The sequence below is a fragment of the Molossus molossus genome, unplaced genomic scaffold (genome assembly GCF_014108415.1).
Source record: "Molossus molossus isolate mMolMol1 unplaced genomic scaffold, mMolMol1.p scaffold_m16_p_9, whole genome shotgun sequence".
In the NCBI taxonomy this organism is placed as follows: domain Eukaryota; kingdom Metazoa; phylum Chordata; class Mammalia; order Chiroptera; family Molossidae; genus Molossus; species Molossus molossus.
Genome location: NW_023425403.1, coordinates 27,095,966 through 27,122,633, shown reverse-complemented (window position 1 = coordinate 27,122,633; position 26,668 = coordinate 27,095,966). Strand labels below are relative to the sequence as shown.

Genomic DNA, 26,668 nt, shown 5'->3' with positions numbered 1-26,668 from the left:
TCGTTTTTACTTCTGTGGTGTAGTGCAAAGTGGGGAGAGTAAAAACTTGTTTTCTTTGTGTCTGTTTTAAAAGTCCAAATATTAAAAGAGCAGTCATTTCATTCACTAATGACTATAAGCTAAACAAGTAGCTGAATAAATGGAAAGACATCACAATGTTCCAAGTTGGTAAAAGTAAGAATTGTAATGGTGGCAGTACTGCACCACTAATTTATATGTCTAATGCAATTTTCATTCAAAAGTCTTAGGGGATTTTTTTTTAGGATTTGTCAATATTTAAAAACAAAAAAAACAAAAAAAACACACAGAGTCAAGAAGGGGACTGGGTCTACAAGACGTTGACACATTTATCCAAAAATCGGTATATCCTTGTTTGGTAAAACAGAACAGAAAGCCCAGAAAAACACCTTGTAAGATACAGGAATTTATTATATGATAAAGAAAATGTTACAGTACAATGGAGAAGGAAAGATTATTTAATAGATGGTTGAAGAATAATTGATCGTGTGAATGAAAAAGGGCTGTGTAATAAACCTGACAAGCGCAAGGGGGCACATGGCAGGCCTGACAAGCTCAGTGACCGAAAGTAACCACACAAGATTCCTAACTGGGCAGGTCATGGAGCGTAGTCAAGTCCCAGACCTATCCCTTCCTTAGCAAAGGTCAATCTTTACCTTCAGTGAGCCCTGTCCTTTGTTCTTACACATCTAGGATAACATACTTTTGAAAGGTCAGAATAATTTTCTTTTCCAGACCCTGGAAGGCACAACCGCAGGCACCAGAGCACAGGGCCACCAGAGCAGGAGACCATCTTATTGCCTGCACGTAATCTCTATTGACTGTAAATGTTAACTATCCTATACCCACCAGTATAAAAATATATTTATATGTGTTTCTCCATTTTGCTTTTTATCCAACCCTAGAGATTTCCCCTTTGCTTTCTCCTACCCCTCCCCCCTTATTTACCACCAATGGATTTCATGTAATCTGCATAAAATGACCGGCAGAATTGCCATTCGCCAGAGCATTTCCTCAATCTGTTGAGATCTTGCTTCCAGGCAAGTCCTCAAAATTGTGGCTCAAATAAAGTCTTATCAACATTTTCTATAGGATTGGATGTTCTTTCCTCGACAGTTGGCAATGGGAAAAGAGATCAAGTTAAAATAAACCCTTACCTCAGAGCATATTACCAAGATAAATTCCAGATGGATTAGATGGCTAAATAATAAAAATCTAAGCATGGGAAGAAGACAGCCTAGAAGCAACAGAATCTGTCAAAGCTCTGTTGGAAGGATAACTGTCCAAACTTCGAAGTAATTAATAAAATCACACACACAATAAAGATTGCAGATTTGGCTACATAAGAAGAATAAAGTTTCTAAATGTTTGCCTTCAAATTAAAGGGCAGATTGACAGGCTGTAAAAAGAAAAAAAAATTGTAGCAACCAAAAACTGAGATTGGTATACACTAAGAAACTCATGAAAACTAGTAAAATAATCCAAATCCCAACAGAGAAATAAATAAATGTAACTGCTTACTATGCATCAGACACTATGCTAAGTGCTTTACATTTAATCCCCATCTTTTGGCCCCACAGTCTCATGATGAAGGTATTATTTTGGACCAGTCAAGTTGACTACATTTTCAACTTCTGGAGCTGGGGATCCTGATCTGGGTTTAGAAAGGAAGGAGATCAGAAGATCATAATCTCCTTGAAATTATGTGCAAAATGATGTGTGTGTGCATATTTGCATCCATCTCTCCACCTTTTCTTCCCCACATACAGTCAAACTCCATTGCAGGAATAATGCTTTCAGGTGATAAAAGATTAATTTTTCTAATCTGAAAGTGGAACAAGCAGAAGTTTCTCTTTTTCTAACAGTTACAAGGAAGTTCTAAACGAAGGGACTCTTACTCAGAGAACCGAGACCTGCCAGAAATTAATACAGCAGCAGCAAGCTCGGATGACATGCAGCAGGTGGAAAGAAAAGGAATGCCCAGTGGGTAGCCTGTGAATCTAAGCTAAGTGACCTGCTGGTGACTAAGGTGTGACACCCATATTACTCAGAGGCATTTGCCTGAAAAGCCATAAAAACTGGAGCTCTGTTTGAGAGAAATACAAAAGGACCTCGTGAGCACAGTGGTACGGCCCCCTCTGGAGACCTATGCAAGGGAGGGGTCCTAAAATGTAAGATTCATTAGCTTCACGGTAAACTCAGCCTGACCCAGAGGGCAAGAGAGGTCTCCCTGTGTCAGGAGTGGTGCAGCTGGATTCAACTTAGTAAGTGAAAATGTTGATACTCTGAGGGAAGAGGTCACACTGACCTCTTCTAGCTTCCTAGAGGAAATGAAAAAATTTAACTGTTGGAAATTTGATAAAATTATCAAAAGAGATCTACACAAATTGTAAAACATAATTCATAGCTTTATTCCTTTTGTACCAGTGGATGTGTGCGCGCGTGCGCACACACACACACACACTTTAAGATAAAAAAGAAAAACTGTAATGCTTTTTCAGCATTATATGCCTTCTACACCCTTATCCTTTGAATTTCCAAAAGACCATCATGGTAAAGTCTAACCCCACCCCCCGCCCCACATCCATTGTTTCCTTGTTTATCCCAGTAGAAGAATCCCCTGAGTTTTTGCTGGGCATATGGCCACCCAGTTAGAGGCCACATATCCCAGCTAGGGCCCTTCTCTGCAGCTAGGTGTGGCCTTGTGACTCAGTGCTGACCTGTGCGATGCGAGCCAGTGGCAGACACGATTTAGAGGCAATATCTTTACAAAGAAACTGCTTGTCTTGCGCTCTCCTTCCCCCATCCCATAGGCTGGGGGGTGAGCCAGCTTTTGTTGAGTGGGTGAGGATGAAGGGGAGCAGAAGATATGCCACCCCAAAGTGTGCCACTTTGGCATGTGGATTACTTTGAACTAAAATCAATTAAAACCAAGTAGACTCAAGGAAAACATTTACCTCTTCCTTAACTACCTATAGGGCACCTGACTCAAAAAGAGAGCTATTATCAGAGATAACTGTGTGGCAGGGCAAACTTCAAATTACTAAACATCTGCTCTATCTTTCTGTGAGTTACCCTCCTTCTCTTTGAAGCCCTGGGCTCCTATCCCATTCCTTAGTTCAGTACGGCATATAAACTTCAATTGCCTGACTGCCTTTGGGTCTCATATTTTTATGTGTATCCCATATATACAAAATTAAATTTTTATTTCTCCTGTTGATCTGTAGTATGTTAATTATTAGACCAGCCAAAGAATCTGAAAGGGAAGAAGGGAAAATTCCTCCACTACAGGGACCACACTTGGGAGACAGTGAAGCAACAAAATGGATGAGGCCAGGCCAGGCTGACCTTGTAGAGCAGAACAGCCTGCTGCCCTAAACTAATCACCACCTGAGAACTGTTAAGTGAGAGAGAGATAAAAGCCCACCTTCTTTGCACTACTATACCATAATTAGCTAGCTAATACTAATCATAGGAAGAAAGCAAAGAGAGACTAGACATTATAAGCATGGTCATCCAGGCAGCTTCACCAGGAAGCTGCAACTTTATACTCCCCCCCAGGAAACCATTGGTCCATTCCCTGAAAATCACTGGGGGAAGGGGTCCAACAAAGGGGAGATGGACACATGTTCAGTGAAGTCAGGATGACGTAGGGAAGGTGCTTGCCTGTCAGTCTAACCTGGGTACAGAGATCATTGGCCAGAGGGGTAAAGCCACCGCAAGGATGTGAAATCCTGAAGGCTTAACTAGTTAAATTCCTGGTTGTAACCCCGAGACATGGCCATGCAGACCCCACATGCAGTGGACTGCAGCAGGTAACACAGCTGGACTGACCGTGCTTTGATATGGAGCAGAAACTCTGGGCAGTGGCTGTGATCTTAGCCCCACTGAAGACAAAATGGAATTTTTTTCCATGGCGGGACGGAGGAAGATAGGATCTTGGAGGGAAATTCCCTTAATGTTACATCACCAAAAAGTTTTCCAAATTTCATCCTCTTGTGGGGGCCTCAGGAAATTCTTATTCCTGAAGCACCCCAAGAATCCCACTTCCATCAGCTCAGGTGGGAACACAGAGGACACCCCAATGATAACACCATTGGGACTCTTTGTTATAGCAGCCTCACCTCTCCATTAACAATATAACATCTTTAGGGGCATTTCAGCATCTAATCTCCCTTGGATAGTGATACAGGAAGAACCTGCCTTAATTTCATTCCACATCATTGCGAGAAGGATTATATTTAGGTTCCTTCAAAAATTCATCTTAAATCTCTCAGTGGTGTCCCTTTCCTAAGGCCAAAAAAACTCCCCAACCATAACACTCAAGCCTGCTATGTGGATGAGGTGGTCTAATGATCCTGAAAACAGGATGAGCCCACATTTCTTCCTACTAAAACGTCTTTAGTTGTAATAGTGCCTTTCTGGAAATTAGGTGGTTGCATCTTTAGAGATGACAAGTGTGAACAAAAAAGCTGAAGGGGCAGGGAGCCAACACTTAGGTTCCCACAAAGGCCAAGTCTTCCAGGCAGCATGGATTTGGTTATCGTATGAGGGATATTATCTTCTTTGGGGAGAAAATAATATGATGTTATAAGTCTAGAAATACTGTATAATAAACGAGTATTTTCCCAATTCAAAGGCTAAAAAAACAACTGACCCACATTCTATAAATGAATTAATCATTATTGTTCTTTGGTTTTAACGCTAACCGGTATTAGTGATCATATCTAGCACTTACCCACAAAATAGTCTTTTAGAAATTGTTTCCTTTTTTACCCATAATTCATTGGTTACTTGGCTGTATTAAAGAACTACCGTAAGCAAGGTCATCCTTACTGCTCTTCTCGGTCCCTCATCATGTGTGATGTTGAAGGGAACTAAAGTTTTGCCACCCCAGAGCTACTCTTTGGGTTGTTGATTTTAAGCTGGTTATTAGGAAATAAAAGATGCAGAAAGAATGTCTGACCTTCTTTTCCTGCCCAAGAGATTCAGATGGAAAGGCCTTCCCAGGAAGGAAATCTTCTGATGTTCACCTTAGTCTGATTTGAATTGAATATGGTGGATGGGAGGGCTCCAGGAAGGGGCCTGATAGCTAGATCACCCTGTGTCCCATTGAAGCAAAATTCTGCCCACCATGTGTATATTGCCAATTTTCACTTTTGAAATCGAAGATCCCCTTCCCCCTTTGTCCAAAATGACATATGTACCCAGTTTTGTCTCACTGTCTTTGGACGTCTCATGCTTATGTGAATTCCCTGTGTGCACATATTAAAATTTGATTTTCTCCTGTTAATCAGTCTTTGTTAACTTGATTATTAGCCCAGCTAGAAGAATTTAGAAGGCAGGAGGAAAAGTATCTTTAGCCCCCACAAGAAATAGCATATGTATTTTCTATCTCCTTTGCTAGTGAGTAGAATGTATTTGTTTTAAATTGTTTGCTGAACAATGATGTCACTGACCCCAAACCAAAGCATCCATTCCAGATCTCACAGACCAGAAGAGTTTTTAGTTGGCATAGACCTCTGCCAAAGCTCCCTGGGCCCAATATCCTGGTTTTCAGTTGAGTAGATGAGTCCCTGAGTCACTAAGAACGGCCCGAGGAGTGCTCAGGCACCAAGTTCGCACTAGGGCTTTCTTCCCAACCCTGAAGGATATGCACACTTGGCATATGTAATAGAGATACAACTCCCCTTTACTCAAGTCACCCCATTTTAAAAGGTAACAGTAACTGTTTTATAAAGCAAAAAATTCTTTTGTATACAAATAACATCGTGGTTTGTTTTAAAAATATTTCAGCCCTGTCCTCATAGCCCAGTTGGTTAGAGAGCCATCCCAATACGCCAAGGTTGCAGGTTCGATCCCTGGTCAGGGCACATACAAGAAGCAACCAATAAATGCATAAAAAAGTAGAATAATAAAATCGATGTCTCTCATTTTCTCTCTCTCCCTCTCTCTAAAAATCATTAATAAAAACTTAAAACTATTTTACATACCTTTATCATTTAAGGCGAAATAATACATGTGTTCACTCTTTTATTCAATCATTCTACAAATATTACAAATAACAAAACAGACCCAGTTCTCACCCACGTGGAGCTTGCATCCTGGTGAGTTTAGTCACCAAAGAAATAAATATGTAACTTATAAATTGTCATGCATGCTGTATAAGAAAAATGCAGGGACTATGAGAAAAGCCAAGGAGGGCGAGATGGAGGGATTATTGGAGATAAATCAAGGAGTCAGGGGGTGACATGCTGAGGGCTGAGCCTGGGAAGTGTGGAGGGTAACAGCACCCTGCAAGGGAACAGGAGCCTAGACTTTGGACCAAGGGTGGCTAAAGTGAGGGGGGGCAGCACTGTCATGCTCGGGTTGGTGAAGTAGGAAAGGAAGACACAGGTCATCTGGGGTCCCATGTTAAGGATAATGGTCTTTGTAAAAGTGAATTTTCGATGACACAGAAAAGTACGAAGAAGAAAGGAAACCTTACCTATAGTCATGTTTTTGCTAAACAGCCACTGTTAAAATGACGCTGAACCATAGAACCTACTTTTATCTTTTTCAAAGCACGTTTTACATCTGGAATCATATTATTTATATTTTTCTACTTATTATCTGTCTTATTATCTACTTATTAGTCTTTCCTGACTAGTGTTCTCTCTGAACCTTGTCTATCTTGTTCTGTCTGATCAATCATATTTTGAGACTAAGTAAATAGACAAACCCTCCAAATCTCTCCTTTACATATACACAAGCATGTACTTATGCGCATGGGTAGAGAGATAGATCAGATAGATAGACAGATAGATTAGATAGATAGATAGATAGATAGATAGATAGATAGATAGATAGGATAGGTAGGTAGATAGGTAGATCGATGATAGATAGATAGATAGATAGATAGATAGATAGATAGATACCGATACTTTTAACAAAAGGGATTTAAATATATATATTATCTTCTGCTAGAGATGAGGACCTATTCCCTACTTCTGCTTTCATTGTAAGCTCTGCTCCCCAGGAGAAGAAGGGGCAACCAGATTGTGCAGCCAAGACTCTTCCTGACCCAACAGAGCCCAAGTGTTTTGACTGCCTTCTCTTGGCTGCATAGCAAGCCTTTGTGTGTTTATGCAATTTACATCATTTGCTTCCCATGGAGGGATATTTAGGGGATTCATTATTCCTCATTATAATAAAACTGTGAAGAACCACTCTATGCATGCATCTTTTCACATACACGATTATTTCTTAGAGTTAATACTCTAGAAGTGGGATTGCAGTGTCCAAACTCATTTTATATTTGGGTACATATAGCCAAACTGCCCTGCAGAAAGGCTGTACTAATTTATGTCTTTAAACAACAGTGTATGAGACAGCTTCTCCCTAAACTTCAATCAATACTGAGTTTAGTCAGTCTTCTGAAACTTTGGCCATTGTTGGTTTTATCTGAACACATTTGATTAATAATGAAGTCTGAACATCTTGTAATGTATTTATTGAAACAATGGCTGACTTCCTTCCTGGCTTCACTTCCTTTCATTCTTTCTTTTCTTCTATCTTATAATGGAGTGTTTAAGCCCTTTGCCTTAAATCCGTAGAACTAAATGTGTGGTCCCTGGATCAGCATCGGCAGCATCACCTGGAAATCAGCAATGCAAATTACTGAGTTCCACCCCAGACCTATTGAATCATAAACTTTGGGGGTGGCCCAGCCACCTGTGTGCCTTCCAGGTGATGCCAATGCAGGAAGCATGCTAAATGACCTTAAATCATTGTTTTCACAGTTACAGTGCTGTCTGAGAAAACAGGTCCTTAAGGTGTCCCAGGAAATGAATTTCAGGGACACTGCCTACGCTAACAACACTATGGACCCTCACTCTCTATATAGGAATGCTATCTCAATTCTTCAAACTAGAGACAAGAAGCTTTTTAATGAACAACAAGTTCAATATTTCCTCCTCAAAATGATGTTTATGGACTGAATATCATTTGCTATTTTCTTTCATCCAACATATTTTGAATTTCTGCAACTAAACTCATGAGTCCATAGCATCCCTAAAGAACTAACACACAACAGCCAAATTGTAGCTGTAAGAGGTATTTCCCTCTTTTTGTCTAACATGACCCCCCTTCTTTGAACAACAATTCATATTTTCTTTGAGGAGCCAGCCCCTCCCACTCTTGGGGCCTGTGGGAGCCTGTGGTTTGGATATCCTGGCTCCTGATGCACAGGTGGGAAAGTGACTGGGGCCTAGCTAAAGAGTCTATCCCCTCCACCAGCATCCACCCCTCCCACCGGACAACACTTGGGCCAGCACAGGGCGCATGGCCCAAGCCCACCCAATGTATGTCTCCTGATAACCTCTCTAAACCTTACTACCCCTCCCATTTTCTTTTCTTTTTTAAGTATGTTTTTATTGGTTTCAGAAAGAGGAAGGGAGAGGGGGAGAGAGACAGAAACATCGAGACAGAAATATTGATGGGCTGCCTCTTGCACGCCCCCTACTGGAAATCAAGCTGGAAACCGGGACATGTGCACCAACCAGCAAATGAACCAGCAACTTCCTGGAGCATGGGACCCCTCAACCAATTGAGCCACACTGGCTGGGCTACTCCTCCCATTTTCTGTATCTAATCTGGGCCCTTTGGCGGGATTCTGAAGACAATCCAGCATCCTCGTGGAAGGAGGCTGGTAGCTGCAGCGTATCCAGCAGGCACCCCAGGGTCAGGTAGAGTTCGTTCAGCAATATCAGTAGACAGTATATGCAAAAATGTAACTGTGCTGGAATTAACCAACATGATGGGCACTTTCATTAGTCACTGGCCTCTTGGTTCAATAATCCCTTTATTCTAAATGCTCTGTAAGACTCAAGTAATGACAGCTGGCAGACACATTTTCCAGGCTGCTGGTGCCAGGAATGGACACACGGCGACCGTGTGGCAACATTCTCCAGCCTCATTCCATGGCTCCTGGTACATCTGTTTGGTACAAAGCTGCCTCAGATGTGCCCAGAATTCACTCTCCCTCACCAACGGCCAAATGTAAAGAAATTACTTAACTCTCAAATATTAAAGTGCCAAATATTATGCTGGAATCTTTTTCTCCCTTTAGATGGGACTTTTTTTGCCTCGTGTGAGATCTTCAGAATTGTTTTATCTTCAACATCCATGCTTTAATTTAATACATTCATTGAAAAACATCTATTGAATGACTCAGTTTGGCAAGGCACGCCACAGGACCTGCTTATTCTCTCTGAACTTGACATATGAAACAGACACAGACAGCATAATGCAAGGGGCTGACGTGTTGTACGTGCCCCAGACTCCTCCAGCGATGAACATGGAGGAAAGCTCCAGTATGACCAAAAAAGGAAACGACGTGTCCGAGGGAGAGGGAGAAGGGAGCAAAGGAACGGGAAGCGGGGGGCGGGGGGGGGTATGCCAAGGGTGGTAATGCTCCTGACAGCAAAAGAGCACTGCAAGCCCCAACCCACACATCTGGGAGACACTTCACACTGAGAAACCATGAAGCACCAAAAAGCCTCTCTGCTTTGTAAAGGACGTGAGAAATCTGGGATTTGATGCTGCCAGCTAGAGTATCCATACTCTATACCAGACATGCAATACAGCCCTGAGCAGAGCTCCTTGGCTCAGCAGGGGAATAGTTTTCTGACATCTCATTGTGGGAAACTGCCACTGCTTTGTGAGGAAGGACTTGTGGGAAAGTCAGGGCTGGCAGCACAGGCACATGCTCGTGCACACACACACACCCCTCCTCCAACACCTGTGCACATACACACACACCCCCCTCCCCAACACCTGTGCACATACACACACCCCTCCCCAACACCTGTGCACATATACACACACCCCTCCCCCAACACCTGTGCACATACACACACACACCCCTCCCCAACACCTGTGCACATACACACCCCTCCCCCAAAACCTGTGCACATACACACACCCCTCCCCCAACACCTGTGCACATACACACCCCTCCCACACATACCTCTGCACATACACACACACCTCCCCCACACACCTGTGTACATACACACCCCTCCCACACAGCCACACATACCCCTCAAGCACTCCAGTCCCAACACATGACCCGCCCCAGGCTCCCTGACCATTCAGACAGGACTATGGAATCAATTAAACAAGACAAACAATTAGCAGTAGTATATAAATAACTTTTACTTAAAAGAAAAAGACTATGAACTGGACAGGACTGCAAACACAGGGAAAATTTTTAGAGTGTCAGCTTAGGGCAACAAAGACAGAAAAAGAGATGTTGGAAAAGCCCGTCCAGTAAGTATTGGGGTTCTCTGGGTCTGGGTTTTGGTCTCTGACGAATATGCCTCAGGAGCGGGGATAACCCACTCTTGTCAGGGAAGAACCTACATCCTGCTGGGGTGGGGAAGCACCAGTCTCCCCCTTCCTCTCTGAATAAACCTCGGGGGGAAGGTCATGTTTGCCAGTCTGGACCTACGGCAGCCACCAGAGGGCACTAGAAAGTCCTGTCACAAATTCAATCAAGGAACTTTTTTTGAAGAGAATTTCTTCAAGACTTATATTTCTGTAAACACAAAAAGTCAAAATGTGCCTCCAGTGTTCATACCACAGTTCAACCAGGGAACACCAATGAACAACAGGATAAGGCCTTCCAGCTAATTAGAAGTAAAAAAAAAAAAAATAGGCTCTGAACCATGCGATTTGGAGGAGCCAAGAGAAACCACACACCCATGAGAGGTAGGATCCTAACCAGCAGAAGGAAACATAAGTATAAAAAATCAATTTCATCCTCCCTTGTTTCCTAATCTATTCTTTTCTCCCACACATACTATAAGTTAGTGTCAGGTGACGGTCTCACTTTATGCCACCCAGCCATGGAGTTGGCTGAAGAAACAGTCTTGCTCACCTCAGGCCAACCTCAGCCAAAAACTAAGCAGGTGGTGGCTGACGCCCCCTGGTGGAAGAACGGGAGAACAGCGCCTTCTACCTGGCAAGAAGCAGGAAGGAGGTCGACCACCTCTGTCTCTCTTCCTCCCCAATATTGTCAGCTACTCCTGAAATCTGGGCACAAATCTTAGTTCTAATCTTGTCCTCAAACCAACCTGCCAACCTACACTTGGGGTATCAACTGTAGAGGTGGCCGATTTATTCAGAGCCTGACTTGTATCCTCAAATGTCATTATTACAGGCCACTGGACATTTATTAGGAACCATGGCTTCACACATGGTGAAACCAGTGACTTCAAATCTATGAAAAGGCAAAGGAACAGGGGAAAGGACAGAGACAGGCAGATATTATGGAATTCATAGAAACACTTAGAAGATGATGTCTGGCAGGTAAAATGTCGGTCAGCTTCCAACCCAAGCCTTTCCTAGTTTGGTTTTCTCAAACCTTCATTTAGGAACAATATTTATGTAGCCATAGAAACATAACATCTTGCAGTTGTTAGGAAAGCAAGATTCAGACACAAATAATTCAGCAAAGAAACCCAGGAGAGGCCTTTATCTGCTCTGTGTAAATGCAATACAGTATATAGGTATTTATATACAGAATGGGTTGGACCATGTGTTCTCAAACATTTACTTTCCTGAAACTGTTATCAGTAAGGAAAGAGCCATAAAAACTTATTTTCTAGCAGATAAATAGAAGCTTCCGCTGGTTAATGAGTTGCCTATGTGGCAGATCCACTGTGGAAATGACAAGTAATTTTGTTTCCTCTGCTTCAGCCAGGTTCACTGGACTTGAATCCCAGCTCTGCCATTTAGCAGCTCTGTGGCCTTAGTTTCTCAGCTTTCCAGGCCTCAGTTTATTCATCTCTAAAATGGAAAAAATAGGATATACTTCACAGGGTCCGTGAAAGAATTAAATGAGATAATGCATAGGCTCCAGGATCCCTGGCACTCCGAACTTTTATATATTGTATATGTGTGCATTTTCATTTGGAAAAAGTCTATAAAAGTTTTATTATATTATCAAGGGATCTGTGGTCCAAAGAAGTTTTAAGAGCTATTGCTCTAAAGCAAAGCATCTTTGCAAGATTCCTGGGAGCTTTTATCAATGACATAACACGCTGTCAGACTTTTATGAGGACATGCAGTATAAGACAGATATGTGAATTATATTAGAAACAGAACTATCCTGCTTTCAGGAAATAGATATGACTCTGAAGCTTCTATGTAATAACCCTGAATTTCACCAAGCCAAATATAATTTCTTTTGCCTCCAACTGTTATTCATAATATTTGTAGCAGACATACCATATGATTGGCCAAGGTGAAACTGTACCATGTACAGGCAAAAAAAAAAAAAATGATATCCAAAGTATTCTCAAAAGTAAGCACTCTGAGAATAAAGAAATGTGAAAGTGAGGGAGTCTTTCTCTCTCCATGGTTACCGCACTGCCACAGGTAGAAGTGGAAGATGCAGGAAGAGTAGAGAATAATGGTTTATCGTTTGCCATTCCTTATATAAATCTGCTAGAACTTTATATCATATCACTATGAAAACTCAAGTCTAGACTGGACATGAAAAAGGTAAGCCTGAAAAAGCTTGCAGATGACCTGAGAGTATTGTGAAGGCTCCACGTTGCCCTACAGGAAGCTCAGCTGTTGAAAATGAAACCTTCAAAGGACTGCAGATTGATCTAGGTCAATGTAAAACCAACGAGAAAAGCTCAATCATGAATGTCCTTTTTTTCCCAGCTCCATTCACAAGGTCACCTCCACTTATCTGACTGGCAAATGTCCGGTGTCCCATATTATTTAAAACTTTTTAGATTTTCTACATTTCAAAATGCTTTCATCTGCTCATCTGAATTCCCACATAAATAATGAATAATAAATAATATCCACAGTGCCTGGACATAAGAATGCAGTTAATTAATATTTGTTGAGTGAATGAGAATGGAAAGAGAAAAGCCATCAAGGGTTAAACAGAAGGAAAGGGAGGTTTATAATATTAAATTTAAAAAAACAATTTTTTTTTCCTTTATTGATTTTAGAGAGAGAGGAATGGAAAGGGAGAGAGAGATAGAAACATCAATGAGAGAGAACATCGACTGGCCACCTCCTGCATGCCCCCTACTGGGGATTGGGCCCACAACCTGGGCATGTGCCCTGACCAGGAATTGAACCGGTGACCTCTTGGTGCATGGGTCGAGCCACACCGGCTGGGCTATAATATTGAATTTTTAAAATGATATTACAAATCTGCAGGAAGAGAAAGGATTGTTTAATACCTCATACTAGTACTGGAGTAACTGGTTAGCTGTTTTAGAAAAAAAAAAATGTTAGAGCCTTGACTTCCGGTCAAGATGGCGGGTAGGTAAACGCGGTATCACGTCCTTCCACAACCACATCAAAGTTACAACTAAACTACACAACAACCATCATTCAAAACCGCCTGAAATCAGCTGAGTGGAAGTCCTACAACTATGGAATTAAAGCAGCAGCCACATCCAGACTGGTAGGAGGGGCGGAGGCAGACAGGCTGGTCGCACACCCACGTGTGGCGGATAAAAATCAGGAGGACACCTCAACTGGGAAGGTCCTCCTTGAGGACTGAGGGGTCCCCGTCCCACACCAGGTGCCCCGCTCAGGGTTCCAGTGCCAGGAAGAGAGTCCCCATCACTTCTGGCTGGAAAAACCAGTGGGAACTGAGGCTCAGGGAAGCTGAGGCGGTTGGAGCCCCAGGCAGCTCCTTAAAGGGCCCGCGCACGGACTTATCGGACTCTCTCCCTCTAAGCTTGGAGGGGAGGCAGCTCGAGGGGCACCAGAGACATACAGGGAAGAAATGAGCTATTTGGCCCTGGAGCAAGCGCTGGAGAGGGGGCTTTCTCCAGGACAAACGTGCTGTCAGAGGCCTTTGTTCCTTTGGTGAGCCCTTCCCTGAGACAGCAGACAGCCACCATATCTGGGACTCCAGCAACCTGGCTCACACTGGATGCCCCACCCTGGTGATTCCCTGAGGCCTTGCCCCACCCAACTTTCAGGCCCACCCAAGCTGTTGCCAGTTGCTTAACCATAGGATTGGCCTGTCTTGGATCCTGCTTCAGGTTTTCCTAAATTCTTTCAAACAAGCAGCATCTGGTTTCAGATAGCCCCATACTTCTCGATAAGTAATACACAGAAACAAACACAGGGAGGCAGCCAAAATGAGGAGACAAAGAAACAGGTCCCAAATGAAAGAACAGAATAAAACCCCAAGAAAAGAACTAAGCGAAATGGAGATAAGCAACCTAACAGATGCTGAGTTCAAAATACTGCTTATAAGGATGCTCAGTGAACTTAGTGAGAACCTCAGTGAACTTAGGGAGGGCCTCAAGAGCATAAAAAAGTACCAGTCGGAAATGATGGATGCACAGTTAGAATTGAAGGAGGCATTAAGTGAAATAAAGAATAATTTACACAGATTCAATAGTAGAATATGTAAATCCAAGAAGCAAACCATCGATTTGGAATATAAGGAAGCAAAAAATGCCCAATCAGAACAGCAAAAAGAAAAAAGAATCCAAAAAAATGAGGAGAGTGTAAGGAGCCTCTGGGACAACTTCAAGCGTGCCAACATTCGCATCTTGGGGGTGCCAGAAGGAGAAGAGAGAGAACAAGAAATCGAAAACCTGCTTGAAACAATAATGGCAGAAAACTTTCCTAACTTGGTGAAGGAAACAGACATATAAGTCCAGGAAGCACAGAAAGTCCCAAACAAGATGAACCCTAAGAGGCCCACACCAAGACACATCATCATCAAAATGCAAAAGGTTCAAGACAAAGAGAGAATCTTAAAAGCAGCAAGAGAAAAGCAGTTAGTTACCTTCAAGGGAGTTCCCATAAGGCTATCAGCTGATTTCTCAAAAGAAACTTTGTAGGCCAGAAGGGAGTGGCAAGAAATATTCAGAGTGATGAAAAGCAAGAACCTACAATCAAGATTACTCTATCCTGCAAAGCTGTCATTTAGAATCGATGGTCATATAAAGAGTTTCCCAGACAAGAAAAAGTTAAAGGAGTTCATCACTACCAAACCGTTATTATATGAAATGATGAAGGGTCTTTTTGAAGAAAACGATAAAATATATGAACAAACAAAATGGCAATGAATACATATCTATTGATAATGAAATCTACAAACAAATGAACAGGCAGAACAGAAACATTCTCATAGATACAGAGAACATTTTGTTGGTTGCCAGATGAAAGGGGTTTGGGGGAATGGGTGAAAAAGGTGAAGAGATTAAGAAGTACAAATTCATTGCTAGACTGACAAACCTCAAAGGGAAAGGGGTTGGGGGTTGGGAATAAATAAACCAAAGAACTTATATGCATAACCAATGGACACAGAAAATAGTGTGGGAAAAGGTGGGGGGGGGGGGAGTGGGGAGGAGGGGGGTCAATGGGGGAAAAATGAGGAACATCTGTAATACATTTAACAATAAAGATTTTTAAAAAAATGTTAGAACCTTATCTTACACTAGTGAGTCTAGAAATTTCAGACAGAGTAAATGGTTTGTTATAAAGAGAAGGGCTTCATAAAACAACTACAAGAAAAAGCTGTCTCATCTTAGGATAGGGAAGAGCTTACTAAGCCCAAAAGCAGAGCAAGAAATCCCAAAAGAAAATATGATAGGTTTATTTATATTAAAAAGTAAATGCAGCGTGGTATTCCGGAACAGAAAGGGGATATCAGGTAAAAGCTAAGGAAATCTGAATAAAGTATGGACTTTAGTTGATAATACTATACCAATGATGGTTTCATTAATTGTAACAAAAGTACCATTCTAATATAAGATGTTAATAATGGGAGAAACTGCTTGTGGAGTCTATGGGGACCTCAATATATCTGTTTAAATTTTCTGTTAATGTAAAACTGTTCTAAAATAAAAAATTCAATTAAAAAAATCTCCCCCTTAAAACCAAACCAAACAAAACAAAATTGGTGGCCAAGGGTTATTGATTTATGTCACACAACAGCTAGGCATATAGGTCTCTGGATTCAGGCCATCTGGGTTTAAATCTCAATTCTGTCACTCTAGCTGTGAGACCTCGGGCAAGCTTTTGACTCTCTCTGGGCCTGTCTCCTCATGTATAAATTGGTAGTTTAACACTGAACCCACCTTATAGGGTTATTTTGAGAATCATGTAAGTTAACACATGTAAAAGACCAACTTTTCCTAGCACATAGTGCTCAGTAAATATTAGCTGGCTTCATCATAAAGAACTCTCATGAGTTTATAAAATATTTATAAATAAATATTTTAAAATATTAGTATCTCAGTACCAAATTGGCAAAAGGAAATAAATAAGAAATTAAATCATTACAAATGGCTAATATACATATGGGGAAAGGTTCACTCTCACTGGTGATGAATTAAAAAATTAAAACAAGCCCTGGCTGGTTTGGCTTAGCAGTTGACGCATTGGCCTATAGACCAAAGCGTAGTGGGTTCGATTTCAGTCAAGGGCATGTACCTCGGTTGCAGTTCAGTCTAGGCCCTGGTCAGGGTCGTGCGTGAGGCAACCAATTGATCTGTCTCTCTCACATCGATGTTTCTCTCTCTCTCTCTCTTTCTCTCTCTCTCTCTCCTCCACTCTATCTGAAGATAAATGGAAAAATATCCTCAGGCAAAGATTTAAAAATAAATAATAAATAGAAAGTTGAAACATGATAATATTTTTTCTCTTACCAAATTGGCAAGGATTTAAAATGATAGTGCCCAGCACTCGGAAGGATGCTATACTGCTGAGGAGACAGTATAATTTGCTACTACTTTTTCGGGGAATAGTAATATATAACAAAATATAATGTTTAGAATGTTCACATTCTTTGACTCTGTAATTAAATTTTTAGGAATGTATGCTGTTATTAATCAGAGATGCATAAAGATATTTATTAACTGTGTTATTTATATGAGCAAAAATGGTAACAAACCTAAACATCAACCATTTAGGAAAAAAATTAATAAATTATGGTACAGGTAGATAATGTACCATTAAACAAGCAATAAAACAATAATTTTAAATGCAGCAAATGATACAGAGAAATATTTATAATGCTAAGTGAAAAAACAATGCAAAATATAGAGTATAACCTCACTTTTGAAAAATATATTTAGTGGGAAAAAAGACTAATAAAATGTACCACCTACCAAATTAATAGTCATCTCTGGATGATAAGATTATGGGTGGTTAATTTTCTTTACAGTTTTCTGGGTTTTTTAAATTTTCAGATTGTTTTCAATGCACTTTATGATTAGAAAAGAACTATTAGTTTGTTATAGAAAATTTGGAAAATCAGAAAAATAAAAATGTTTCTATATGCTACTGAATTGCTAATATACAATAATAAGGACAAGGTAAGATGTTGAAGAAGAAAAAATCCAGCCCCTTGAATGTGCTGCCTGGGAGGTGTGAGATGCTAGGGAGAATGACAAGCAACCAGTTTCAGGTACCCTCACCATTTGGCTGAGCCCCTCTGTGAGAATACTTCTCCCCAGTTCAGTCCAGGGCTTCTGAAGTTAGGTCCAAACTCCCACATGACCACAAAGACTCAGCACCCAGCCCTTACCCACCTCTGCAGCCTCACTGCCTCCCAGTTCCCCCAGCCCATTCCACATCCCCCCACCTCCACATCCACCTACCTCCACACCCTCCCCACCTCAGACATGGCAGGCCCCTCACACCACTAGGCCAAGCTTCGCACAGTGTGGTCCCGGCCTAAGGATAGACATATAGATCAATGGTATAGAACTGAAAGCCCAGAAATAAATCCTCACATATATATGGTCAATTGATTTTCAATAAGGGTGGCAAAACCATTCAACGGGGAAAGAACAATCTTTTCAATAAATCGTGCTGGGAAAACTGGATCCATATGCAAAAGAATAAAGAAACCCTTACCTGACACCACCTGCAAAACTTAACTCAAGATGGATAAAAGCTCTAAACTTAATGGCTAAAACTACAGAACTCTTAGAATAAAACATAGGGGACAATCTTCACAACATTGGGATTGGCAGTGATTTCTTGGTTGTAACACCAAAAGCACAAAGCACCAAAAGAAAAAATACATAAACTGAACTTTATCAAAATGAAAACTTGTCTGCATTAGCACAGTTAAAAGGCAACCCCCAGAAAGGGAGAAAATATTTGCAAATCACTTATCTGATAAGGAATTACTATCCAGAATATATAAAGAACTCCTATAACTCAAGAACAGGACAAACAACCTACTTCAAACCTGGGCAAGTTTGGAACATTTGGAGGATAGACAGTTCTCCAAAGAAGATAGAGAAATGGCCAGAATACACATGAAAAGATATCACTAATCATTATGGCAGCAATTTTCAACCTTTTTCATCTCATGGCATATATAAATTAATTTCTAAAATTCTGTGGCACATCAAAAAATATATCTTTTGTCAATCTGACAAAAAAAGTAGGTATGATATTAATTCATTCACATGGGATGGCTATTGTCATTTATTTTATTTGACCATCAAAGGTAAAAGAGGTCAGTGACCCTGACTAAGTAGTCAGGTATTGCACACTTTAAAAATTCTTGCAGCACACCAGTTGAAAATCACTGCATTAGGGAAACACAAATCAAAGCAAAATGAGATGCCACTTCACACCCCTTAGGATAGCTATTAATTTTTTAAAAAGAAAGAATGTGAATAAATTGGAACCATTATGCGTTGCTGGTGAGAGTGTAAAATGGCGAGATCCTGTGAACAGTTTGGTGGTACCTCAAAAAGTTAACATAGAGTTACTTACTATATGATCCAGCAACTTCATTTCCAAAAGAGCTGAAAGCAGAGACTCAAATAGACACTTGCACACCCATGTTCATAGCAAAATTATTCTCAGCAGCCAAAAGGTGGAGGCAACCCAAGTGTCTATCAACAGATGAGTGGATAAAAAAATGTAGTATATCTGTACAATGAAATATTATTCTGCCATAAAAAGGAATGAAATTTTGATACATGCTACAATGCGAATGAACCATTGAGGGCATTATGCTAAGTTAAGTAAGCCAGACACAGAAGGATAAATATTGTATGATTCCACTTATAGGAAAGACCTATAGGCAGATAGAGACAGAATAAAGGTTACCAGGGGCCAGTGGAGAGGAGAATGGGGAGCTAATGTTTAATGGGTGCAGAGTTTCTGGTTGGTGTGATGAAAAAGTTCTGGAAATGGATAGTTGTAATGGTTATACAATACTGTGAATACTTAATGCCACTGAACTGTACATTTAAAATGATTAAATGGTGAATTTTATGTTATATATATTTTACCACAATAAAAGTGCAGAAAAATAGCACCCCACAATAACCACAGTGAGCCTCTGCAATAGATGGACCTCCATGTTCCATGGCTATTCAAGACACTATCATTCCATTTCCTAACCTTGGGTTAACAAATTCACACATCTGCAGCCCACTCTGGCTACTAACCAACTCAGACATTAGATCATCTTCACTAGCTCGGCACACCAACAGCTGTGCACCCTTTTCCCCTTTTCTCTTCTTGATTTTTAATACTAAAATACGTACCAGCTGGGAGAGGCTGTGGGGTGGAGGGTGGGGTGGAGCACCAGTGGCCACTGAAGCTAAAACAAGGAAGAAACTATAGAGCAAACTATACTTGAACCTCCTTAGGGTTGCAATCCTTGATAGAGTATCTATTGTAACCTTTTCATGATTTCAGAGAGGGATTCTTCTTCCCTTTCTAACTCTTTTCTATTTCAACTATCCTCACAGTCTAGAAGTTATGCCATCTAAACTCAACATACACACACAAATAATTCCCTTGTCATGTAATTGAAACCATTTCCTTTTGGGTTTGCTTCACTGGAGATGGAGCCAGCCAACATCCCCTAAAATCTCTCTCTCTATCTCTGTCTCTATCTATGTGTATGTATGTAGATGTGTGTATGTATGTGTGTGTGTGTGTCTTTCCACATCTCTTAAGTCCCTCCTCCAAATTAAACACTATAATTCTTTGAACTTTTCTTCATGTAGCTGGTTTTTTCTGAGTCTTTTCCACATACGTCCTCTAAATCTCTGTCTTAACTGTACACTAAAACATTTTACATGGACATTTCAAATTTTCTATAGCAACTGGGAACTTAAATGTTTTTAACAACAATAACAAGTGTGTGGTGAGAAGGTGGTGAACAATAGCATGAACTTGAAAGCAATGGGTTTCAGAAATACTGTTCCCAAAGTTTACTTATTTTCAGTCATGTTTTCCTGTGTCTGAAACTTCAAAGCCAGCGCCTCCCTCTTCATGTCAGGGACATCTGTCCCACAGTGACTTGCCCATCAAGAGGCACTTCAGCTTAGTTGCTGCTGACTTTGAAGTTCACCAGAACTTTGCAGAACCTGCATTTAATTCACATGATCAGAAGTTTCACAGCAAAAACACTCCAGACCTCAGAAACCCTTCCTGACTTTGCCACTAACCTATCCCATTATATTATATTTCAAATGCAAACAGAGTGGACCAGAACCTTAATAAGATTTGACAACAGGTGCACACCTTTCATTCCAGGCATATGAGCTCAACAAGTACTAGATGAATTAGTTATACACCATATTTCCCAATGAATAACAGACTCTGCTTCATGTCCCTCTTCAATTCTCTCCACAGATTCTTTGTTGCGTTTAGGAAACCTGCCCTGAACACATGGCCACAAATAATCAGTTAAGGAATCCGTGATTTCAAGCATTTCACCAAACTACCATCTCTCCAAATACATGTCCATTCTCTTGATCTTTCTGGAAAATGAAAATTAACTGAGGAGAAAATTGACTTGAAAAAGTTATTGCCCTGCTTCTGTAAGCTGCCTTGCCGAGTTAGCACACAGGTCCACCTCTTCAGAAGAGACCTTGCCTTACTTAAAAATACACATTCCCGCCCTGGCCGATTTGGCTCAGCGGTTAGAGCGTCGGCCTGCGCTCCAGAGAGATCCGGGTTCGGTTCCCGCTAAGGGCACGTACCTCGGTTGCAGTTTGTCCCCATCCCTGGTTGGTCATGCGGGTGGCAGCCACTCGATGTGTCCCTTTCACATCAATGTCTCTCTCTCTCTCTCTCTCTCTCTCTCTCTCGATCTCTCTCCCTCCCCCCTCTCTCCCTCTCCCCCCCTCCCTCCCTCCCTCCCACTCTATCTGAACAAATGGAAAAAGGTCCTCAGGTGAGGATAAAAAAAAAGAAAGAAGTACACATTCCCTCTTCTGGGGATGGTGTGTACAGGGATTCAGAATGGTCCAGTGTTTGACATGCCGTAGGAGGCTGTCCTACAACACAGCCCCTACAAAGCTAGGCTGTCCTGAACCCCTGGTAATAGACTTGTTTACCTTTACACCAAGAAGGTTAGGAAAGCACCAAACTCTACATGTGGCCTAGGTCAACTTCGTGGAGTTCGTGCTATGAGATCTCAAGTTCTAATGAGAGCGTCCAAAACAAAAAAACGCATCAGCAGGGCCTATGGTGCATCCATGTGCCCACGACAGGACCAAGCGTGCTTTCCTTATTGAGGAGCAGAAAATCATTGTGAAAAGTGTTGAAGGCACAATCACAAAGTCAGAAAGCTAAACAAAAAAATGAAGCCTTTTTTGAGTAATAAAAGCAATTAAAAGGAGCTATATATATCTATCCTCCAAAGAACCTAGTGTTGCATCTGCTTTATAGGTATATGTGAAGGCATTAATAATAACCAAGCCCTGCATTAATATACACCACTTGAAAAAGTAGATATGATTATTATTGACAATTTAAAGATGCAGAAATTTGCCCAACTGAAGAGTTCAATGATCATTTTCCAAAGCTTCCTGAACTAAGTCAGCATGCCATCTAGCTGGAATTTTAACCCAGGTCGGCCTCATTCTCCAGCTTCTGCATTTAATCATATTGTGCAGCCTCACTGAATAAATGAAGTGAAATTTCCCCCAGCTTTTACCAAAGCCAGCTCATTTGTTTCCTTGGGTTTGGGGAAGGTAGACAGCTACAATATTAAAAAGTAGTGAGTTTTATCTTAAAATCAGACATCCATACTTGTTTATGGCTCACAATAGAGCTCTGTTTAGAGTTTTATCTGGTTACATTTAGCACTGGATTAAATTATTCTGAAATGTAAATTAGGAACATTCTGAAACATAATTTCTCCCTCAAAAGATAAATGCCTGTAGTAATGCTTTACTTGTGAGAGTTTAATTTTCTTTTTAAGGGAACAATAGATTTTGAAAATGCAATAGCCTGAGTAGGAGAACTTCCTTGAGGTCAGTTTTATCCACAACAGCCACATGTCCGGCAGGAAATCTGCAGCTGGGTGACATTAATAATGAGTCCTCTACTTTCTTAGACCCTGGAAAGACTTGTGGCTTGTACATCTGAACAAGGCAAGACTTGGATAAAAAGCATATTTTTGCTTTTCATGTATATTACAGGCATGGAATCATATTTCTAAAGAGACTTTCACCAGCTACATGCTAAGTGGTTTGTAGGCTTGATTCATTAAGCATAGCCCACACACTCTGATGAGGCTAATAATCCCAACACTGCCTACATTCACTTATGTGCTTCTTAATGTATTCACTTAAGTAGGGTAGGGAATCCCCAGATGAGGACCAAGGATGGGCTTTTATGTTGATCTTTTTTAAGAGAGCATTGCTAAATATATAAGGTACATGCAGAACCTCATTGGAGAGCAAGATTCTCTATCTGTTGCCAAACCGCTGGATAATTTAACAATTAAGAATCAAATTCCTCACCCTAACAACTGAATCCTACACAGAAAGCACTGAGTTCACTTCTTCAGCATGCTATCAGTGAATGGTTCCAATATTTACTTTCAAGTTACACAATAAAACCAGCCACACGTTCTCAAAGATTAAATAGTTAATTTTTATCCTTGGCTAAAACAATATATTGCTCAGAGATAAAACTGTAACTTGTTATTTATATATACACGACCTTATGTCATCCTCAGAACAGCCAATCAAGTGGGCATTAAGGAGCAGGGCTACCTGCCTCCAAAACTCTTAACCTCATCTCAGTGTTCCACTGACTCTTATGTTTGTTTTTTTAAAAGTTCAATTAGCTCTGGCCGGGTAGCTCAGTTGATTAGAGCATTGTCCCCATACATCAAGGTTGCAGGTTTGATCCCTGGTCAGGGCACATACAAGAATCAATCAATGCATGTATAAAAAAATAACAACAAATCAATGATATTCTCTCTCTCTCTCTCTCAAATCAATAAATAAAAAATTTAAATCAACAAATCAACTTTGGCACTTTCCTCTTATTTGGTCTTGAGCATTGCTAATTCAGATTTCTCCCTTATTCTGGAAGAACTGAAGAAAAATGGGGTGTGTTCTACCAGCAGAGGTAAAAGCTTATTTCCTAGAACAGTCCCAACTCTCCTGTAGGAGGCAGCTGCAGCCCAGCTCTGGAATTAGACAACCTGGGTCCACCACACTAGCTGCGTGCTTTAATTTTCTCACCAGTAAAATTAGGCAATAATAGAAACTAATAGTGTTCTTGGGGATTAAATAACACAATATTTGGAACAGGTTTTCCCACATTTTACATGTTCATTCTCAGCTATTCTTATGATGAAAAAACTCCCTGAACTAAGTTTAGATTAGTGATCATAGGTGAACATCAGGAGGCACAACTAACACATTTATCATTGGATCTACTTTGCCTTGAAAAGACAATCAAAAAGCCCTCTGATGGCCCAGGCTGCCTAAATGTGATGGCTAAGTGTCTCTCTCTTAAAATAAACAGCGTTGGCATTGGCTGAATTAAAATAGACGGTGGATTCCTTGACATCACCTCACTTTCAAGACTGTACACAGTCTAAAATTTTTTTCATTAAACACCTAACGATTGTTCAGGTTCTCAAATACACAGTTGTCAAGGCACCCTTTTTCTGGCAAGAAGTATGGCCATCTTTCAAACGGTGCAACTTGCTCTAATCACTTTCTCTAAAAATGTCGCTTTGCAGCTTGCATTTCAGTACTTGGTGTCCCCAATTGTTGCGGTCCCAGAACAAAAGCCTAATTGCTGCTGGTACAATACAGTCCTTTCTCTGAGATCACCACGAAGCCCGCGAACAAACAAGAGGGGGAGTTCTTGTAAGCAGCAAGCACGACATCAAAATCCCTGGACCCTGAAGGCCAACACGAGCTGAGTTATCTTTGAGACTCGAGTCCCGTGCTACTATCTCCCCCTCCTTACAAAGGGCTCTGTCTCGTGAATGTTTCAGAGCTCTTTAGGACACGTGTGTTTTCCTGCTTGAATGAGTCTGGAAAACTCGAGGTCCCTTTCTCCCACCCGTGCAGCGAGAACAGGAGCAGGACAGCAGCCCTGCTTGGGCGCGCTTTTGTCGTGGTGGGGCTGTGGCCGGCGAGTGCCCCCAGAGCCCTGCAGGACGAGGCTTGGTACGGGATGTCCCACCAGGCCAACCCTGGAGTCCCTGCGCCCCAGCGGGCGCAAGCAGGGACCCCACCTTCCCAGCCCTTGAGAGCCAGGCGCCAGGCGTTCCATTCCCGGCTAGCACGCAAACCCCCAAACGGCGGCCCCCGGGGAGGCCTCTGGGACTCACGCGGTCTCTCTGGGTTTCAGGGGCCTCTCCCCCGCCGGCTCCCGGCCCCGCAGGGTCTGAGAGTGGGAGCCTCCCATTGCTCCGAGCTCGCGCCTCGGCTGCGCCCGCTGGTGCTCCGCGACGCCGACCCGACCCGGACCCTGGGCGGGGAGGAGGTGGAGGGGCGGGAGGAAGGGTGGGGCCGAGAGGTGGGCGGGGGTGGTGGGGAGCCCTGCTTCAGGGTCCCGGCCATGGGGAAAGCCAAGGAAAGGACCGTGCTAGAGACGCCGCCAACTTCTCCGCCAATTGCAGGGCTCAGCCTGCGCCACGGCCCCGTCCACCCGCGGGAGACACCGCAGGGCGATGCTGATGCCCAGGTCACGCTGGGGGCCCAGGCAGCAGGCGCCACATCTCCCAGCCAGGGAGCCCCAAGGCGGCGGAGGGCAACAGGTGGAGTGGACGGGAGGCCTGGGCGCACGCCGGGGGCCCCGCAGACCAGGGAGACGTCACTCTCCCTGCCCTCCCAGCCCACGGCAGTCCGGAGGCGCTGGGCAGTGGGCCGGCGCCTGGGAAGGCACCGCGCGAGACCAGAAGGAGACAGGCCGGGAAGGAAGAGGCAGCTCTGCAGAGAAGCACCAGTAGGGGGTGGTGTGCGCCCGGAGCAGGAGAGAGGCTGCCCTTCGGAGCCAGCAGCTTCTCCCGCACGGGCGGGAACGAGGCCTGGGCTGAGTTCTACTGAAAACTGGGTTAATCCTGGTTCAGCCCACGACTAGCTGGGTGAGTTGGGACAAGTTACTTCACCCTCTCCAAATCATTTCTTCATCTGTAAAATAAGGGAGTATACTTATTTTCACCTCTTAATGTCCTTTCTGGCTTTGACAAGCACTGAATGAATGCTCTTCCAAATGCGCCCTGTCCCTCCCATCGCACCTAATAACTCCCTTTTTGGAGTATTTCATGCTCTTTTTCTCCCATTTCTGCCTCCCACCTCCCTTGTCTCTAACCATCTGTCCTCCACCCCATTGTTGTTTTTGTTGTTGTCATTGTTTGTTCGTTTGGGGGTTGTTTGGGGGGAGGGGGTTACAAAGATTGAAATATCTTTTACTAACACATATTAAGCTTTCCAAACCCTAGGGCAGACTCAGACTTTCCTATTTTTTTATCCTCACGAGAAGACATTTTTCCATTCTTTATTCAGACAGAGCTGGAGGGAGAAAGAGGAATAGAGAGAGAGACATTGACTTGAAAGGGACACATCGAGTGGCTGCCACCCACACGACCCAACCAGGGCCGGGGACAAACTGCAACCAAAGTACATGCCCTTAGCGGGAACCGAACCCTGATCTTTCTGGACAGTAGGCCAACACTCTAATCACTGAGCCAAACCGGCCAGGGCCAGATTTCCCTTCTATAACACTACACTGAATCCTGATAATACACCTATTTTTGTTATTGCCTGTCTCCTTCACTGGAATGTAAACCTTTTTTTCTTTTCACTGTTCCTGCTTGGCACTAAATTGTTGATAAATGTATGTACCCTACACACATGTTATCTATCATTTTCCTTCCCAGTGTTCCCATAGCACTTGTTAATTTCTCTAACACAGCATTTACTGATCTTATTTTGTAATTACTTCACTTGTTCACCTTTCCGCTAGTATCTGAGTTCTTCAGTGGCAAGAACGCTTTCTTATTTCTGTATCCAAGCTCTGTGCCTGGCACAGTGCCTGTATCTGGGCTCGTATACAGTATTTGCTGAATGAATGAATGAATGAATGAATGAGCCTATGGGTAGGTGACACACAGACTGGTGTTCAATTAACTATCATTCTTGACTGGACACTCGAGGAGAATAAAGATGCATAATCTACAGAAAAGATCAGAAAACTCATAATAGAGACAACAGATCTCTTTTTTCATGTGGAATTTTGATTTCCTGTTTATACATTATCTTCACTGTGTTATAGACAGAGGGTCCCTAGAGTTCAGGATGCTGCCACATTGTAGACATACACGTCAGAGTATTTGGGGGTGGGAAAATAAATATTA

The 26,668-nt window shown here is 42.2% G+C and overlaps 1 protein-coding gene across 4 annotated transcripts in view; it reads right to left on the bottom strand.

Moving 5' to 3' along the window:
* TACC1 (transforming acidic coiled-coil containing protein 1) overlaps positions 1–24,806 on the bottom strand; it is an 81,563-nt gene extending 56,757 nt beyond the window's left edge. For 3 of the 4 annotated variants that reach the window (XM_036249526.1, XM_036249529.1, XM_036249534.1), the window contains exon 1: positions 24,641–24,748. In XM_036249526.1, the coding sequence (XP_036105419.1) occupies positions 24,641–24,717 (77 nt within the window). In that variant the 5' untranslated portion in view covers positions 24,718–24,748. Of the gene's footprint in view, positions 1–24,640 lie in introns of all 4 variants that reach the window. The other variant, XM_036249533.1, reaches the window with a different exon arrangement.
* Between the last annotated feature and the right edge of the window lie 1,862 nt (positions 24,807–26,668).